This window comes from Chanos chanos, chromosome 9 (genome assembly GCF_902362185.1).
Source record: "Chanos chanos chromosome 9, fChaCha1.1, whole genome shotgun sequence".
NCBI lineage: Eukaryota > Metazoa > Chordata > Actinopteri > Gonorynchiformes > Chanidae > Chanos > Chanos chanos.
In genome coordinates, this window is record NC_044503.1 from 4,955,405 (window position 1) to 4,968,098 (window position 12,694).

Below are 12,694 nucleotides of genomic sequence, written 5' to 3' on the forward strand. Positions count from 1 at the left end.
GCCCGGGGCGAAAGGCAGAGCTTGACCAATGAAAGGCAGAGAAACCAGTCGACCACTGTGCAGCGAAGCCAATCCGCGCTCGACTTTATCAAGACATGAGGGTAGAAATCTCAAAATAGGCGTGACTGCGCGGCTTTAAAGTGACAGTACAACCAAAAAAAGAAGCACTAAGAGGCAGGTCTGCCTCCTCCAATAGGCCTCTTGTTTCAGTTAACCTGTCCACTGTAAGGCTGAGCATCATAGTCTAACTTGTCTAGTTTAATAATCCGGCGAAAGAGCGAAATCACACCATAATTTTAATTCAAATTCGATATCAGCGCGCCGTGTTCCGTGTCAATTGGAGAGGAGCGCATGGCCCTTGGGAATCCCGTCCTCGACAGAAAATCCACTTCATAGCTTGCGCGATGCCAGATAATGGGCAATAAATGCATTGTCTAATTTTCACTTAAATAACTCAACAAACGTCGCTGACCCAAAGTCTTTAGTTATGAGACTTTAAGATACGTTTACGTTTTCACATGATACATCATGATACACACTGGATCTTTTTCAGTTAATTGGACTTGGAACCAAACGCGTGGGATTGGCAAAATCCACTCTCCGCATTCCTGGAGAAAATCCATTTCATGTTTTACCTGCCCGTTGTTTAGTGGGGGAGGGGAGGACGCGGAGAATGAGAACAATTTTGCTGAAAGATCCAGAGATGTGAAAGGCTGAGCTCAGAAAAAGAAAAGAAATGCATCCACGTTTCACATCAAAACATTATGATCAAATATAAAACAAGGCTTTTTATATAACCAATTAGATGAGGCAATTAAATAATGTATCTATATGTATATATATATATATAGACAAGCGTATACATTTATATGTATATTTATGGACAGTAGGAAGGAAATGAAATAACTGACTAACAGAACAACAGCAACAACAACAACAAAACTTTATTCCCAGTGAAAACTGCTGCAGGACATTGTGAAACGAAAACATATCAAACGTGACAACAGGCTGTCCCGTCTCTCATCTGTTTGTTACTTCTTTCATTTTTGCTCCACCACTCACAGATGGAGGAAACTTATAACCAAATGTGTTTACAAAGTATATAGAAATATATATATATATATATTTAGAAAGATACACTGTGTGATACAGTACATCATCCAATTTTCAATGACATTGTTCTGACAGTAGGGGGCAATATAGTTGAACAAAGGTGTACTCATTTGTCTCCTGCTAAGAGAAGGACAGCGGCTGAGAGCGAAGTCAAGGTCATGTTACAGTTTGTGTAATAAATGAGGCCTGTGTTAGTGGGGTGTTTTTTTTCTTTGCTCTTGGTTTTTTTTTTTTTTTGGTGAGTTACTCTGCACATATCCCCATAGTGCTCAAAACTGCAGACAAACTCAATGAACTACTTCAGTGCATCAAAACATTTATCTAAAATTCATCAGACCTGCCCTGAGTGAAAGTTTTCATTGTTGTTCTTGCACACTGACAGAAGCTGTTAAGGTAACCCTATTACCCTTTACCTTCATAATATCTAAATAGGCCCATTCTGTTGGTATCCTAGCACAGAATGCGTACAGACCTTTTGTGCTACAGTACCTTTGTATTTACATATGCATAAGCCTCTGTACTATGGACCAATAGCATAGCAATAGAGGGTCTTGTATCGTCAGTGGTCCGACTGTGAACTGAGTACCATTCTGAATGACACTAGTCTACAGTGGTTTATCAGACAATAGACAGGTGTCAGATTTTCTTTAAAAAAAAAATGTTGCACCCCCCCTCCCCCTCCCCCCTTATCATTGCGTACACAAAAAAAAAAAGTGAAAAGATAACTTTGGCAAATTCTTCGGCAGGCACGCATGACAATTTAAACCCAACAGAGTTCACCACCACCTTGCCTAATCTCTCTTAATAAGCCACAGGTGTGCCCAAATCAACCTCGCCCTCTCAGCCGCTTAATCGTCTCTAAGCTTCCTACAGACAACAGATCAAATGACCGCTCGCTGTAGTTAAGTGGCTAGTCTGCAAACCGTACACATTTGTGCAAGGTTTTTTCATACGCCTGGTCAGTGTTGTGGGTACACCCAGTGCTGTAGATACACTCAGATGGTTAATTTTTTCATTTCTTTTTGTAGAACATGCACATATTTGTATCATTAAGACTTTTTTTGTTGTTTTAACCCCGCCCCTTCCCACCCAGACACCCAGGATCAATTTTTAATGGTCTTGTGACAAAGAGTAAAATATAAATGACTCTGTAATAACAAAGTACATCACTGTAATGTGAAAAATATCAGAACAGTCGTGGTACCACAGCTCACCGCAGATAAGTACATGTTCCCTGAGCTAGGGCACTTTTCACGGTCTGGGAGACAGGGAGTCACGTCTATGTCTGTTTCCTGTGACTGAAAAAAAAAAGAGCCGTCAGAGAAAATTCGCAGAAGAAGAAGAAGAAGAAAAAAAAAAAGGTTAAAAAAGACTTTTTATTCGACAACGCGACGTCATGTTTCTCTCTCACACAAAAGCGTTCTGTCGGTGCAGCTCAGTGTGTTTCTCGCGGTCCTGTTGCGTTTGGTGATCAACGGTCTTAGCAGTTGACCTTTCGCACGTCATATGTTGACCTTGGCGTGAAGTGCCGGCAATCAAATTATCGCCATGTCACAACCCGGGGCCAAAGACAAGAGACAGAGACACAAACAAAGATCCAAACAATGGCTTCCTGGAAAACTGATGTGGCCCGTTGTCTGAATCCAATTATCCCCCTCTTTGTGAAACCCTTAATTAACTAATTGAAGCAAGTCACCACGGTCCACTCATCCACGGTTTTAAATTAGTTGAAAGCAACCATGGTCACATTAAGGACATTTCATCTAAAATCTGTAAATAAGTACATATCGGAAAGGACAATCGCTTTTAAAAAAATGCAGAAAAATGACTGGGAAAGGTAAAGCCAAAGGTAAGCGCTAGTTTTTGTTTGACCCCTCCTGGCTTTGGAGCACCCTCTACATTACCTATGTTTTCAGAACAGTTAGTTCAGTTTGGAAACTGACAGCAGCAATGGTGAACTGCTATTTCAAAAAAAAAAAAGTGCTGGCGTTTCCCATTTTATGCCCACATTTCTGACTGATTCACTTGAATGTGTTTACCTGATGCTGGAGCGTTTGTTGTTATTCAATATGATTACGTCTTTGAGGTTCATTTTGAACAGAGTTCCATTTTATGAGCGTCCAGGTTTTAAACACCTGGTGTTTAAACTCTTCAGTTTTTTTTATTTCCGACAGATATGCAATTGGTTTACAGTGTTTGGCTTTGTTCGAAACACTGAGACACAGCATTTCTGTAGTACAGGTTGTTAGGCAAACCTTATTCACATCACGCATAGAAAAGGAAAAAAAAAATCATTAACCGAGACCAGGGTATTAAAAGAACAATATCGTAAAAAAATTTACACAACCTGCAACAGGGGTGCCGATCTGGCGATCCTCCGGATGGTAAACGGTTCCTGCATTCCAAGTCAGCTGAGGTCATCTGGACCAAATCACCCTTTTGCACATGGTGCAGATGCTGACCAAAGCCATTTCAGTTTAGTCCTCCTGTGTCCCACTTAACGGACCGGAAAGATCTGCTCTAGGTAATACTGCATGATAAATCCAGCTCTGGAATGTGGTGTCTTGGGTATCTAAGTCATGTTTACAAGTAGAAACAGTAATAAATATGACAGCCATGACAACAAGCAGAAAGAAGCTTTTAAATCAACCAGAGGGCAACATCATAGGAAGAAGACAACTGGGATCGAGTGAAATGTTTGGTCAGGAAGGGCCTATTCAAAATGTATGTTTTGAGCTGTGTTTTAAAATGACTCACTGTTGTTGTATGATGAATTTGTAGCAGGAGAGAGCTCCGTAATTTAGGTGTAGTATAGCAGAGAGTAGCTTCACCACTTTTCTTGTGCGTAACTAGGTGCATTTAACAAGGCTTGGCTGCCTTAAGCTAAAGGTTGGAACCACATTCAGTTAGTTATTTTTTTGAAATGTATGACTGTGCTAGACTCTTAAAAGCTAATACAGAAAGTTGCAATTGTAAGTACCTCTGGGCAAGATAGCCTGCAAATGAATAAATGATATAACAATAGGCTTAGAAAGTCTCAAATTTCCATTGCATTAATTTCTCCACACCTTTACCTGAAAACCTGATTTTTTTTTTTTTTTTTTTTTTGCACTGTCAATATCCCTTCTTTCCTCATGACCAGGCTATTGACCTAAAGACTGACCACGTCTTTAACTGCTGTCTTGCTGCCAGAAGTAGTTGCATGCTTCATTTACATAAACAGGTAGCTTCAAGTTCAGGTATGAATTGGTTGTATGCATGATGAAAAAAGAGCTAACAAAGGAAAGATATATGAGATGTTAATAAATACTAAATTGCGCCTGCGCTGTGCCCAGAAAAGCACGGGAATCATATGCTAACTCCGTAGAATCTTTGTTCGTGTTCTTGGAATTGCAGCTTGGCTTACTGAACCAAGAAAAAAAAAAAAGAAAAGAAAAGAAAGAAAAAAATCCAAGCTCTGAGATCTAGAACATTGGAAGGTTAACCTTTTGACTCATTTGTGGTTGGAATGTTTGCATCCAAACATTCTGACCATAATACAACAGTCAGTTTAAACACCTGCTTTTGGGTTATAGGCTAATGGGCTAGACTTATATTTGACTATAATATTACAGTTAACATTAATGCAGTTTACCTAATTGGGATGATTTTTTAACATATTAACATATGTGTAAATTTCCAGAATTCTCTGTTAACCATGTAAATCATTCTGATTGTCCGCATCGTTGATTTGACAGATAAATTTAGCACTGGTAATCTAATCAAGCAGCTGACATAACCTAACTTTATCCTCTGTCCTATTGTTGTTCTTGCAAGCTTTACGATGTTTCTTAGGTCATTTTCCTCGGAGACACGTTAGCACAATGGCACTGATGATACCAACTCCAGCTTGTAGATGTAAAATTTGTGCATGAGGCTCTTACACCTGACAAAATCGGTTCAGGGATATGTCTGCTACAAAGTGTGGTACGGCAGAGGGTGTGAGAGGTATGGCTCACTCTTTGGTAGAAAAAAAATTAATTTCATTTCCTTTTTTAACATTTTAATTTTTTTTCCAGTGTCAGGATCAGTGTGGTTCAAACCTCACGCAATCCTCATTAATCTTCAGCATAAAGCAATCTTTTGTTTATTACAGATGGAGATAGTAGCCTGCATTTGCTGGACATAAATCTGTATTAATAATAAAGGGGTGAACCCTGCTAGATGCAAGCATGTGGCATTGTTTTAACACTGGAAGCAATACTAGCTGAGCACAAATAATGTAAACAGTGTCACTGGATGTTAATTTTATGGCCACGGGACCTCAGAATGCACATACATTTTATTTGGACATGAAAGACACCTAAATAGTTTTCTGCGTCAGATAGATGAGGAGAACATAGGTCACATGTGGACAAGCCCAAAGTGTGTGGCCTGAATCGCGTGCACAGCAGGGGAAACTGTTTGTCATCAATTCGGTCCACGGTCAGAGATTGGGGCCACTTTATAGACTGACAGAAAAAAGTAATATGCACACAGATGTGTTAAAAAAAAACAACAACAACAACGGGGAAAAAAAACCCAGCCAAACAAAAACACTCAGTTACAACTGTCATTAAGTTACTGTGCTTAGCCATTACAGGGTTAAATAGTCACACAAAAAAACTGGGTGATTTCCAATGTCTGTGGAAAAACAGTGAAGATACTGAAACTTGGGTTGGTCATCACCTTACGTTAGCACAGACTGCTTTTCCACATGTCGGTTACATGGAGAAATACACTAATAAATAGATTCTACCATTGTTAATGTGGCTTCTTAGCTCTTAGCCACCATAGCGGGCCGGTGTTAATGTAGCCCTGTGTGGGATGATTTATGAATGCAAAGCTGAGTAGTAGATTCGTCACTAATTGAATGAACGCATCTTTCTTGCTGTACTACCACAACATATCAGTGTTTCAGAATTTTTAGAAAGATTTCGGTTTTGTGCAGTTTCTGGCTCAGTTCACACCGAGCCCTTTTCAATGTGCTAGAGCGGAGATGCAGAACTTTATCTTCCTTATGTGAATGTGCTGGTCTTCAAATAGTTAAAAAAAAAAAAAAAAGATGAGTGTAAGAAAATGACAAGATTCTACTTGTTAAATTCCAGAACATAATCCTGCAGTGATTCTCTTGCCCTAACAGCGGGAAAAAAAAAAAAAAAAATCAAGCTATTTGACTCAGCAGCAAAGCTTCAACAGCTCTGCTGGGTGAAGACCTCCAAAATAAGACCTGGCACGTTTTGTCAAGATGACAGAGAAGCACAGAGAGTGATTGGTAGGCTGCTTTTATTGCAGAATGTTGAGGTTAATCTCCAGTTTGGTTTTCATATTTTGGTTGTTTTGGTCGTTGAGTTAGAAATCTGTAGCAGAAACTTTACCTCGAAGGTTTCCTCAAAGGAGCATAGCAGAGGTGAAAGAGTGTTTGGATGTGCGTTCGTAAGACGTATTTCGCCTTAAATAATATCCTTTATTAATGCCTTGTGCCTGCTCAGCTGAAACACTTCAAAAACTCCCACGAACCTCTTTATAACATATTACTTAGCGCATAAAACGTTATTAAGGTGTTGAGACACTCCAAGTGCTCGGGTTTGCTTTTTCCTTTTGCCTCTAATTCGATGACATCTCAACATTTAAAAATAGTGAGAAATCCTAGGCCTTATTTTCAAAATATGAGTGCATGCAGTGGAGGGTTTCCCCTCAGAATACCGTTTATTTCCAGTTTCTGTCAACGGCCAATCCTCAAAAACACTTAATTGAGATAATCTCACTTGGGGGCTCTTTTAGTGCCATTGCCATGGCTTCCTAAACACCACGTACCACTAAATCTGTGTGTTTAATCTCTCGTAATTACAAAGATTTGCTAGAGGTAATAAAAATAATCCAGTTCGATGGGACCCCCTGCCTCTAACTCTCTGGTTACCCACTTTGCCTCTATCTGTACAGGGATAAATTCACACTTAAATAGCGCGACATGGGCTGGAGACAATTCAATGCATTTTTTTGCCTTTGTGATCACAGAAAAAAAAAGACACGAGGGAGCGTTTAGAGGAGAGAGAGCGGCTGATGTTTTTATACGTCTCCTTTTGATTCAGATAGATTCAGATATCTTCAGTAAATCCGGGGCAATTATATCTGGTTTTTGTTTTTTTCCTCAAAAGAAGATTAAAAAAAAAAAAAACAAAAACGAAAAAATTACAATTTTCCTCTTACAGTGTGAAACTTGCCACCTTTGTAACTGGATTCATCTTCTTACAGTTTACCAGAAGGAAGGAGCTCAGCCACCAATTAATTACTGGTCCTGGACTGGCAGCAGAAGAGGGATTTTGTATTCTGTGCTGTGAGAAGGACTACGTGTAGAGTATTCTGCTTTCTTCTACATTCTATTCTGCCCAACTTTGGGAGAACAAAACATGCTATAAAACCAAAAGCAACGCCAGTACTCAAACCAAATCCAAAACCCACTTTTAAGGCCCGGGGTTGAACTGCCGTCTAAATCCAGATCTTAAGCGCTGAGGATCACCTGAGAGGGGCAGCACCGCAGCCATGGAGGACAATAACGTTTGCAGCAGTGGCCGTGAGCCCTTAGGGCTTCGTTTCACTATAGATTACCTGTTATACAACAAAGGAGGCAAGAGTGAGAAACACGACTCCAAAGAGAGTGCTGCTCCCTTACCTGAGGAGGTCCCTGAGACCTCGGCGGAGGAGCAGAGCGAAGAAACGACTCCGGAGGAGAGGAGAGAACAGGAGGCTCAGGTAAATGACGAAGAAGAAAAGGAGGAAGAGGGGGAAGGGGCAAAAAGTGAACAGACACAAGGCACAGGTGACTCAGAAAGCCAACAGGAAAAACCCAACCAATCATACATTGCTCTCATCTCCATGGCGATTCTAGCCTCGGAGGAGAAGAAACTGCTTCTGTGTGACATCTACCAGTGGATTATGGATCACTACCCTTACTTCAAAAGCAAGGTAAGGCAGGATCTAAAACACCAAGCTTATAACAGACACGCTTTGAACGTAAAGACCACCTGTATAGTGTCTGACAAAATGACATTGGCTTGAAATGTGTTCAGAGAACTTTTCTTTTAATTATTAAGTACAGATTTCCAATATCCAACCAGAGAAGTGTGTGTGTGTGTGTTTTTTTTAACCTTTTTTTTAGACCCTGATTAAGACAAATATGACTAATGACAAAATCTTCAGACCAGGTCATGTGATTAATACAGTGTCAAAAGAGACAGGAAGTAGCACCTCATCATCTTATCGTAAAATTGATCTCAGTATCCCAGCAGAAATACATATGACTGACCAGCGGACTGAATCAAGGCTTAGATCCCTAAACAGCTAATTAAGAGGACAGAGATTTCAGAAACTGTAGAACAAATCATTGGGTCTTAATTCCGTAAGCTTCAATGACATTTGCTATATCTGTCTGTGGGGATGTTCAGTTTTACCTGCCAAAGTACAAAAAGGGGTTAGATCCCTAAACCCCCGTAGCTTAATTTAGCAGCTGTAGCAACTGTAGCTTAGCATAGCGGCTAACTAGCAGAGTAAACCAGTAATCAAATATGAACCAGTCAGTATGAGACAATGGGGCACACGCGCATTGTACGCTGGCTTCACGCAGAGAACGCATAGCACTCTAAGGTTGCCATCCTTTCGCAAGTAGCCTACCAAACACTTAGCCAAACACAATAACGTGTTTAGGTCTGATCTTGGCGCTGGAAGGTGATCTCATTTGGTGCGAAATCTGTTGAGTGACCTAAAGTTTTGGTAATCCTTTTGATAGGTCATAAACTGTTCCGTGTTAAGGCTTAAAACTTGGTCTTTAACCGATGTAACAAGAGATTTACCTTAAGGGATTAAGGTCTCCTGATGCATCAAAAGGATGAATTAGGACATAATACCGAACCACGCTTTTGGGTTTGCCAAATAATGCCAAAGGATGCCAGTATTCAAAAACCACTGTCTTTTTTTAATAGTAGCGATCCAACTTTGCCAAAGAACCAGCATTAGTTCCATAGTGAAGCATTAGTTGTTATAAAAAAAAGCTTTTATTGTAGCAGGAGTTTGTGTGTTTATTTTATCACAGGACAACTATATGCAATTGGAATTAGGTGTTAACGTACGGAAAAAATCAACGTGTATCAGTTAATCTGTTTGGTAATGGTGGAATGACATGGAGGGTGCATCTCAACTGACAAAAAAAAAAAACCCTTTTCATTGTTCCATTTTCCTTCTTTTATTCCTTCTGCAGGATAAAAACTGGAGGAACAGCGTGAGACACAACCTCTCTCTGAACGAGTGTTTCATCAAGGCTGGGAGGAGCGAGAACGGAAAGGGACACTTTTGGGCCATCCATCCAGCCAATCTCCAGGATTTTTCCAACGGGGATTACCACCGGCGCGGGGCCCGACGAAGAATCCGCAGAGCGGCCAGACACCTCCCTTACGCCCTACCCGTCTCCTACCATCCCCTCGCCCACCCGAAACGGGTCCCCTGCTGGTGCTGTCCGCCGGCCCAGCATCTCCACTGCCTCCCCACCAGGATATACTGGAGCTGGACTGGGACGCCCCCTCGTCGCACGCCCTCTCTCCAAACTCTGCTCTGAGATTCGCTCTCTGTTCTCTGCAAATGTGATACCCCTTTCACGATTGTCTCTTTGTATGTGTGGTACCATGTTGTTACAGATTTTGTTAAAAAAAAAAACTTTGCAAACTCTCCACAGCTTTGTGGATCTACCCATCGATTTATTAATCTTGTTTGATGAGTTGTTAAAAAAAAAAAAAAACACTACTTGTAATTAGTCTACTTTGTAAATTGGTTTTGGGTGTGAATTATCTTGGAATATTTTGTTCAATAAATGTCTCACAGTTTCATAATAACAATGCCATATTTTCTTTGCCTTGATCATGTCAAATTTTTAACTTTTATTTCCTTATTTCCTTGCATACTTATTTTACTTACTTATTTTCAGAATAGATTTTGCTTTTAAGATTTATTTATTTACCTCCTTACTTATTTACTCACTACGCGTTTGCACGTGTGCGGGTGCGTGCGTGTACATACAATGTGTGTGTGGTGTTAAAAGTGAACACACCCCTTGTGGCAGAGACCACTCCAGGTGATAATTAGTCCGGGTTTCTGGACGGCCAAATCTTCAGCCATGAGAGACTAAAAGCAGGCTAGCCAAAGCCGACTGTAGGATAAGAAACCGGATAATCCCTCAAATCTCCAAGCAGTTTCGAAAAATAGGAAGCTTATCACACAGCGTAATCTGGTAAGCGTTTCGCGGGTGAAGAGGCGCTAAGGGTAGATGGTAGGAGGGAGGGAGGATTGGACCGACAGACTGAATGGACGAAAGATGGCGTCTTAATATGACAGACAACACTGTTTTGGGTACAAGAGGATAAGAAACTGGAATGGGAACATGACTAAAACAAACAGTAACTAATATCACCTCGAGGAAAACATTAGCTAATGACGAACAGATTGTGTGGTAACTTTGATATGTTTTCGTCTCCGGCTCCTTTCATCCTGTGTGCGCACCACTCAGAAACTTAATAATTCATTTTATTTGGAAATGCGATGCAAAATAATCGCCTCTGTCGAGTCACGTAACTGTAACTCACTTAAAAATTCATGTTAAATTTGAATTTGTACAAATTTAACATCAGTTGGGTTAGTGACATTTACGTCAAGCCAATCAGTTTACAAACAGGCTAATATTGCACAGAGTTAACTATTACATTTTACAATAACAGAACAAAAGTTTTGAATCACGTTTAAAACTAACATTTTAAAACATCGTTCAAAACATTTTTATACACAAATCATTAAAATATCACTAACGTGACCCATGTTACGTCTGTGTGAACTCATGCATGGGCAAGTTTTTTGCATGCAAAATGAGGTGATGACACGTGTTAACACTTCACATCATGTAACGTTTGATAGTGTTTGAAAGGGGACATTAGATTAAACATTTTACATGCTATACAATAAAGTGAAACAGAATTTATCGCTTTAAATGAACAAAACCTCTGTTCATTTTTTTTTTAAATGTAGTTCAAATAACAATCACTTCAAGACCCCATTTAAAAATTTCCCTCGACTTTTGATGAATTCCAGTCATTTCTAAATATACAATGAAGACAAGGCCCTTCTCCTCACATTTTTAAACATATCTAGAGGATTATTTGAGAACGTGATTAAAGGCCAAACCTCTTTTGGCACATTGCTGGGAAAACGAACGCGGAACAGGAGGTCTGGTGAAGTCACACAAGGTTTTTCATCAATTATCACAGCAATAGCAAATCCATCTAATTAATTTTTCTTAACGCAAATCTCCCCTATTTATTGAGGGAAAACTAATTGGAGCACTAATTTGTTTAATTCCCATGAATTGTTCTCGGAATTAAATCCTCTTCAATTCGCCAGCTTTAAGGTTTTAATTCTGCTGCATATGTTAGCCGTATGCTAGCAAGACACCAGCTTTAGAAGATTCTGTGATCTCCACACGTTTACACACACGCACACGCACACACACACACACACACACACACACAGTGAGAGACAAAGAGAGAGAGAGAGAGAGAGAAAGAAGAAGAGTAAAAATGGTACTGTCACATTTAAAAGGTACTGAAATGGTTTGAAACAGTGCTGACTGTAATGGAGTTCTAATAAACATGTCATTGACAATGAGTGCAATGCATTTAGTTCTCTTTTCAGTACGCAGAACTCGTAGATGCATTTTAGCCGAACATACATAACATTTCGTCTGAGTCAGCTCAAACAGAGTATGAAAATACACATTTTAATAGCAACCCCCCCCCCCCCCCCCAACACACACCCACCGAAAAAAAACACCAAAAACTCCAAAAAAAGCCCACATATATGTCTTCGTTAACTCCTATCAATCAATAGGAACTCAGCCCAGCTTCTGAGCAGTAGGAGGTGTGTCAGGGTTTGTGTTCTATCCTCTTAATCTAATAGGATGGGTTCCAGCAGCCGCGGATTACCTCAGGCCTTGTGTCTGATTATCGGAGAGTGAAGCTAGACCATGAGACTATCAAAATATTCTGTTCTCCTTTTAGTCCGACTCCGCGTTCCAAAAGGCCGACCAAGGAAAATAAATGAATACATTGCACGCATAAATGAAAACTCCTCTTTTTTTTTGTACTTGGCTGGTCTTGTGAACTCTGCTGCAGTGACTGAAGTGGACAGTACCGTTTTAACTTCGTTAAATGGTTGTTTTAATGTGTACGTGCATGGTCCAACCCCGAATCCGACATAATGCAGTGCCGTGTGAGGTGTTAAAACACGAACAATCAGGAATAACAATGAAATTCCGTCTTTACGTGTCAATCAAGCCTTTCATTCTTGTTCATAATGTAGAATTATTGGAGGGATAATAGCTAACTGTTACCTGTCAATCATTTAGGTCCTCTTTGTGCCTAGAGAAAGATTTTCTCTATTCTAATTGTAGTTTTGAGATTTTTAACAGAGAATTTGCAATTTTCAGGTGTTGTACAAATTAAAAATCATTTTCCTGATCTATGCCTGT

At 40.0% G+C, this 12,694-nt stretch overlaps 1 protein-coding gene across 1 annotated transcript; it reads left to right on the forward strand.

The window, feature by feature from the left end:
* Positions 1-7,674: 7,674 nt before the first annotated feature.
* foxq2 (forkhead box Q2) lies at positions 7,675-9,739 on the forward strand. Its single transcript, XM_030784304.1, has 2 exons — positions 7,675-8,097; positions 9,386-9,739. The coding sequence occupies exons 1-2, from the start codon at positions 7,675-7,677 to the stop codon at positions 9,737-9,739; spliced, it is 777 nt and encodes a 258-aa protein (XP_030640164.1).
* The last annotated feature ends 2,955 nt before the right edge of the window (positions 9,740-12,694 follow it).